The 7,645-nt window shown below is 33.6% G+C and overlaps 1 protein-coding gene and 1 pseudogene across 6 annotated transcripts in view; both read right to left on the bottom strand.

The window, feature by feature from the left end:
- Positions 1–7,645, bottom strand: part of Atr (ataxia telangiectasia and Rad3 related) — a 95,621-nt gene that overhangs the window by 12,158 nt on the left and 75,818 nt on the right. For 4 of the 6 annotated variants that reach the window (XR_001778905.2, NM_019864.1, XM_006511184.4 and 1 more), the window contains 5 exons: positions 5,484–5,581; positions 4,533–4,765; positions 3,412–3,546; positions 1,710–1,910; positions 47–190 (listed from right to left, as the gene is read on the bottom strand). Coding sequence is in view for 3 of the 6 variants with exons in the window: in NM_019864.1 (NP_063917.1) it covers positions 47–190; positions 1,710–1,910; positions 3,412–3,546; positions 4,533–4,765; positions 5,484–5,581 (811 nt within the window). In the remaining 3 variants the exon portion in view is untranslated. The remainder of the gene's footprint in view (positions 1–46; positions 191–1,709; positions 1,911–3,411; positions 3,547–4,532; positions 4,766–5,483; positions 5,582–7,645) is intronic. The other 2 variants (XR_003947900.1, XR_003947901.1) reach the window with 1 other exon arrangement.
- On the bottom strand, positions 6,270–6,447 carry LOC115487301 (annotated as a pseudogene).

Here is a 7,645-nt window from a genome sequence, read left to right as displayed (position 1 = left end):
TTAAAAAGGATATAAATAAATCTTTAAAAAGTGAACTGTTTCCAACCTTGTTAATCAAAGAGTTGAATTCCATTAGTCTACAGTCTTTTCTCAAGTCATCTTTTGGTTTACACATCATGATGTAGAACTTTCCATCTGAGCCCTTTAAAGAGATTTTCTTTGGTTTCTGAAGAGAAGAAAGAATTTCTACCTAAAAAATAATGAGTGTTATATATTTAAGACAAGACTGAAATTCTTTGTTAAATTTGAATACTATATTGTTATACATCATCCTGATAAGAAAGATTAAGTGGGAGTATGTATTAAATTTGTATTTTATCTTAGTTATCTAGAAGCTAAAATGCAAGGCTATCTGTGAATAGGGACATACTTTCTTAAACATTAGGAATATATATGAAGTAAAAAAAAAAATTAAGAAAACCCTGACTTTATCAGTAAAACATGTACTTACACATGCATATTCAGGTAGTCCTTTCAAAGCAGTCACAAAATTTTGCATAATAAAAGTGTTTATCATAATGTTGGAAGAGTATTATCAAAATGCATCATATAAATGTATAAAATTTTCAAAGAATAAGTTTATCAATTGAAATTACTTTGTTTTTGAAAATAAGAAGCTTCTCCAAATGAAGCCTACCTCATGATGTAAATAAGCTAAACATTACTGCTTAAGTTAAAACATGATTGTATAATGTACAATGTAAGTGGTTCTAAAAATAGTTTTAAAATGTCCTAAGCCATAGAAATTTTGGAATAAATATGGAGTCTTTAACAGCTTTTCCCTAGGACTATTTCCTTAAAATAAGCATACATTTACAGTCATGTTTTATGGGTAGGGTAGGCATGGGGGACAGAAGAAAAGGGGTTTCCTGGCAGGTAAGAGGCCACAGGCTCATTCCCAGCAGTGCCTTTAAAAAAGAGGGATGAGGCCGAGGAAATGTTCAGTCAGTGGAGCACTTGCTGCACAAGTGTGAGGAACTGAGTTTGGAGTGTGCCTGTAATACAGTGGTTTATAATGAGGCAGAAGGCAGAAGCAGGACAACTGTGGAAGCGAATGGCCAGCTAGCCTGAAACTCTGTCTGAAACCAAGAAGAAGGTGAGGACCGACACTTGAGGTTCTTCTCTGACCTCCTGTGGGCTGTGGCACACACACATATTAACTCATGCACACAAACAGAATAAAAAGTTATCTGAAGGTGGGCGTGGTGGCGCACGCCTTTAATCCCAGAACTTGGGAGGCAGAGGCAGGCGGATTTCTGAGTTCGAGGCCAGCCTGGTCTACAAAGTGAGTTCCAGGACAGCCAGGACTACACAGAGAAACCCTGTCTCGAAAAAAAACAAAAACAAAAACAAAAACAAAAACAAAACAAAACAAACAAACGAAAAAGTTATCTGAATCTTGTTTCCTCATAAGAAACAAAAACATATTTTGTTACTTTTGCTCTCCATTTTTCCAAGACAAAAGAAAATATAGGAAAATACAATTATGAAAAAAAATAGTCATAGTGAAATAAAGAGCATGAGAAAATCAAAATTTTTGGCTTGTTATAATTCCTTATTACTTAACTTTGTACTATATTATAAGACAGTTGCGCTTCTGTACATTTCTGGAGTTTTCTTTTTTAATACTCACCTAAATTTTTAGCTTAATTTGAAGGTATAAATTTAACTACATTTAAAAATGATAGTTATATAGAACAGAAGTTTACCACATCATCGAAGCCTGCAAGATAGGCCCAGTGCCCAGGAAAGGGGTCATGATTCGCATGGGCACCCAGAACTGACGGAAGAGTAGGGATCATGACTGACTGCAGGGGAATGAGGATCTCACTGAAGGTCGGGTCTTCTACAAGCCTTTTAAGCATTTTAAAGTGAGTGCTCATGCTTAATGTGGAATTGCTTCCATCGACCTGAAAAACAAACAGTATATTTCAATTTTTCTGAGTTTACCTTGAATTATAGAACTTTAATCACAGTAAATATTTTACTTTTATAATCTCAATTACTCAACAATGTGAAATGTCTAAGTATTTTTAATCATCTCATTTAAACCTCTTTTACCTTATAAATAACATTCCTCTATCACAGGAATATTTAAGGACCAGAGGAGATAGTAGAAACCAGAGATCTATTATCAGACATAAGAAAATCTGTAATTAACTTTTTACCAAATCTCATTTAACAACAAAATGATACTGAATTTCGAATGCTATGTGTGTTTGATTATGGGATATTCTGATACATTATCATCAGTTACAATAGCCAATATAAGTATGAATACCTTTAAAATGAGAAAAAAATGAATTCCTAAGTGTAGTTTCTGATAAAGACCTAAGGTTTCAGATAAAGGAGTAGGCACTTGAACATGTAAACACTTATATCGAATAAGTAAGTGTGTCAAGTTCATCAGAGGTCAAGTAGAATTAATGGAAATAATTAAAGATTATGCTTTTGAAAGGAAAGGGAAAAAATAGGGCCACCTGTATCTTTTTACCTAGAAATGGTTACTGGATTTTGACTGTCAAGTGAACTAGCTGTTCACCTGAAAAAGAACCTTTCCCTTTAAAACTCACCCCATACACTTTTCTCTCTCCTACATTCAGCTTTCCCCTCTAGTCCTTACACAGAACAGTGGCTTCCTCTGTTATCACCGTCCTACTTCACTTACAAGCATATTGAAACAGTAATTGCTACTGCATGTAATAGCCGTTGCTTACTTCCTTACAAATGCACCAGCAATTCTAGACAGATTTCTACCAGTCATCTTTGTTCCTTCACCACAATGCCTGTGCCCTGAAATATACCCTGAAAAAATGAAAACCAAGGGCTCATGTATAAAGTTCTTGTCTACTATGGATAAAGCCTTGGGTTTGATATCTAACACTATAGAAAGGCAACCAATTAACAAAAAGCCCTCCATTCACTTTCCTATCATGTAGGTAGATTAACATAAAAGTTTTCAAAGCTTAAGGATATGACAATATAATTAGAGACTCCTTTAGAGCATTTTAAATATATTTATAATATTTTATATAGTTGTTTTTTTTTTATTTAGAACTATTGATAACTATTAAAATAGAGGACACATGAAAGAGGGTCATATGTTACAAATTGAAAAAAAAAACAGGTTTATTAAGGTAAATCATACAGGGGGTAGAGTTATAGCTCAGTGGGAAAGCCCTTGTTTAGCAAGATCAGGTTTCTAATTCAATCTCTAGCATATCAAGAAAAGGGATCAGGGGGAGAAAAGATACAGAGATATATATTTAAAATATAGCATTTGATGTATTTTGCTATAAATATACTGATGTACTTAAAAACTTTAATGAAACATATAACCCAAATCATAGATAAGCTTCTATGTAACACTATTTCACACTGGCTGATAAGCACTAAGATCAGTGATAGTACCGATTTGTTGCATAATTCTAGTAGCTTGTCTGTTAAACGAGTTGCATCTCCAACAAACTTTTCTAAAGACTTTTTCATATGGATGGCTTTGGTAAGAATTTCCTTGCATCTGTTCACACGCATGGGATAAGAAGACTGTCAATCAAAAAAAAAAAGAGGATAAATACAATTATATATGAAATCTGAATGGTAAGAATCAACTTAAAAGAATATTTATGATGTGAATTTATAATGATAAGCATCCAGGAAATTAATTTGATAACACCATTTTAATCCTACAGCTTGTGAATACTTTTAAAGAAACAATCCAATATTTTGGATGTAGCACAACAGAAAAAAGGAAAATAAAATAAAACCTTAATGATTTAATGAATAGTCAGCTATTTTTATCATTTTGTACAATTACAAAAATGTGTTGTCAAATAATATTAATATAATATAATTTAACTAATAATTTATTTAATCATAAATATTTAAGTGAAAATAAAATTGTCAATTTAATTAAAATTTCCTGTCAAAATATGATTACAAAAATGCATAAAAAGTTACAAGAAAAAAACTAATGAATAGTCTAAATTTTAATTTTCTTTTTATCTTTATACTACCTTTTCTATAATATTTACTCATTAAATGTACTAATAGATTTTCAAGATCTTGGATTAAAACACTTAAAAGTTACACATAGCTGGAGTGATGGCTCAGCGATTAAGAGCACTTGTTTACCTAGGTTCAATTTCCAGCATCCTGATGGCATCCTAACAACTCCAGTTACAGTGAATCCAACAGTTTCTCTGACCTCTGAGCACCAGGCATATAAATGGTGCACAGCCATACATCCAACTAAACACTCATACATATAAAATCAATCTTTTAAAAAGTTGCTATTATAAATATTTACTAAAAGCTTCACAAGGACAGCACCAAGCGTTCAAGTCTTTAATCTTCACATACTGGTCACTTTGTTTCGTACAATACGTATTTCAAGATATTAAATGAGGTAAATGTTTTCTCTATATAGAAAGTAATTAAAAATTACTAACAATATAGGCCAGAACCCTGGAATTTGTATTTATGTACTTGTTCATAATAAGTGGTAGTCACACTGGGTGACTAATGATTACCTTTGACACAGCAGTCATCATCCACATTGCTTGCTGAGGATAGGCCAGAAATACCTTGGCTATTATTTCCATCAAGACAACAAAAACTTCATCATGAGAATGACATATTCGAGAGATCAACTGCGAAAAAGCAGTCAAAAACTGATATGGTGCTAACCGATTTGTGTGCTCTGTGAGTACACTATTTATTTTAGCCAAATCATTTCTCATTTGCAGACGATCAGAACGACCACCTGAGGGCAAACCAGTTTAAGACAAGAAAACAAACACCATCAGTATTTCAATTCATTTCACAGAAAAAAAAAATCAAACTGATAAAACAGCTTTAAAAATACATCATTGGCATACCCACAGCTAGCTGTCTGACAAGACTGTGTAAGTAGGAAAACCATTTAGATCGAAGAGGCATTTGTTTTCATCATCTGCTGTAAGTTTTGTGGTATTACACGCTTAAACCCACATCTTTCAAAGTATTAGGGTTATCAAGAAATAAAAACACTGTAACTTTGCATTCCCAAATTACAAGTACTTTAAGTCTATGGTTTTATCTTTCCTTTTTTTTCCCCATACTTAATTTGTTTTCGTAAGACTAATTTTTATTATTTTTCAAGAGTATGCTTGTGTTTTTGTGGGTGTAGCACACCCATATGCACCCGTGGAGGACAAAAGTTTGGATCTCTGGAGCTGGAGCAGGAGCTGTGAGTAGTTGTAAGCTGCCTGATATGGGTACTGGAATTACACTCAGGTCTTCTACAAGAACAGTGTGTGCTCTAACTGTTGGACCATCTTTCCAGCCCCCACACTTAGGTTTCTTACAACATTATAGTATTTTACTATTTATTATCAAATTATTTACAGGTTTTTAGAAAGTGAAATTGTGATGCCAAATGTTATTTTATATCAAAGTTATATTTCTTCCTAGTGCCTTAAAATTGTTACATAAAGTTATACCTTTTTCCCATTCGTATGCCTTAGCACCAAAATCAAGCCATAGCGATAACATTCGTGGCATTGACTGATATATGAACTGATTTCCATACTGAAGAGATCTGCAATTATATGAGCAAGAAAGTTTTTTGTAGGTTATATGAACTAGAATGTAAAAGCTTAAACTTTAGTTATGTACAGTCTTCTGATAAAAACTGTATCACCTACTTATCCATCTATCTGGCTAACGCAGTATGTAGCTGAGATGAGACTCTGAATCCTCTGCTTCTACCTCCCAAGTTAGCGACTACAGGCATGGGTGGGTATTTGGTGCCACCTATCAAACCCAGGGCTTCATGCATGACAAGAATACACTTTACCTACTGTGATAATAGTCCTAGTCCCTGAAACAATGGTACTGATATTTCTTCACAGTAGGTTATTTTCCCTTCTTTTATCTTTTCTTGCTAAAGTATTCAGTTAGCCTGCATCAAAAATTATATATATATATATTGAGTTAGTCAAAGGACTTTTTAATACTTCTTGCAAATGGTCCTTAGAATCTGGACCTCAGTTTGTATTCTATGGTAGTAAGCTTAATGCTCAGGCCTAATCATTCTATTTCTGAGAGATTTCATTTCTATATTTTTCTTCATATTTTCCCACTTACAGATGATGCAGAACGAGATATATGTTTATAATCCTGAAGCCAGTAGCTTGAGTTTTTATCACAGACTTTCCCAAAATATATAACCTTTACAAGTATCTGCTTTGCTTCTGGTATGGTGCATATACATCTCCATCCATTCCCAGGGAAAAGTGTGAACGCAAACCATCACTACCACAAACTACGAAGTGGCTTTCCCTCATTTGGAAAAGCCACATGTGACAGCACAGCTAGAGTATAATGGCTAAGCGCAGCCTACAAAAAACCATCCCCCGATCCTCAGTCTTTGTAATCATGATAACTTCCCTGCCAAGCAAGTTTTTTTTAAATATTTGTATCATCCATTTTTATATCTACACACAAGTTCTATTACAAACTATTATCTAAATGTTTTATATATTTAAGGTTTCATTAACTATAATTAAACTGCTTTTGAGGACATTCACACTAAAGCAGTAGTAACAATTATTTAAGGTACATTCAGGTATTCAAGTGAATATAACTTAACAGCTAATTTTTACTCTTATGAAAATATAAATATAGGGGCTGGAGAGATGGTGCAGTACTTCAGAGCACTTGTTGCTCTTGCAGAGGACCTAGGATTTGTAGCACCTACATAGTGGTTTATTATCATTCATTATTACTCCAGTTTCCAGAGGATCTGATGCCCTCTACTGACCTTCATAGGCACCAAGCACATACATGGTACATATTCATACATACATACATACATACATACATACATACATACAGGCAAAACACACATAAAATAAAGCAAGGAAATCTGATAATAAAACCTTTAAATACTAGTACAAAAATCCAAAATTTACAGTATCACAGCTATAAGTATGCTGTAGAAGCTGAGAGTAGTACTATACATTTAATAATCCCATCATTTAGGAAGCTAAGGCTGAGAGAACAGCTTGGGCTATATAGGCAAGAACCTATCACAAACAAAATCCCCATCAACAACAAAAACAATAACAACCAAAAGACAGAAAAAAAAAATGTAAAATACCTTCCTTCTTAGGAGTGTGATTTAAGAAGTGATATACTAAGGGGCCTGATATATACTAAGAGTAAAAAATTAAAATTAAAGTTAAAATGGCTTGTGCTGTTAAGATCAAGAATTGACAAATGGGACCTCATAAAATTGAAAAGCTTCTGTAAGGCAAAAGACACTGTCAATAAGACAAAATGGCCACCAACAGATTGGGAAAGGATTTTTACCAATCCTAAATCTGATAGGAGACTAATATCCAATATATACAAAGAGCTCAATAAGCTGGACTCCAGAAATTCAAATAACCCCATTAAAAATGGGGTACAGAGCTTAACAAAGAATTCTCAACTGAGGAATACCGAAGGGCTGAGAACCTGAAAAAATGTTCAACATCCTTAATCATCAGGGAAATGCAAATCAAAACAACGCTGAGATTCCACCTCACACCAGTCAGAATGTCTAATATCAAAAATTCAGGTGACAGCACATACTGGCGAGGATGTGGAGAAAGAGGAA

The sequence above is a fragment of the Mus musculus genome, chromosome 9, assembly GCF_000001635.26.
Source record: "Mus musculus strain C57BL/6J chromosome 9, GRCm38.p6 C57BL/6J".
Taxonomy (NCBI): Eukaryota; Metazoa; Chordata; class Mammalia; order Rodentia; family Muridae; genus Mus; species Mus musculus.
Note: the sequence above shows the minus strand (reverse complement) of the source record. Positions and strands in the feature narration are given on the sequence as shown.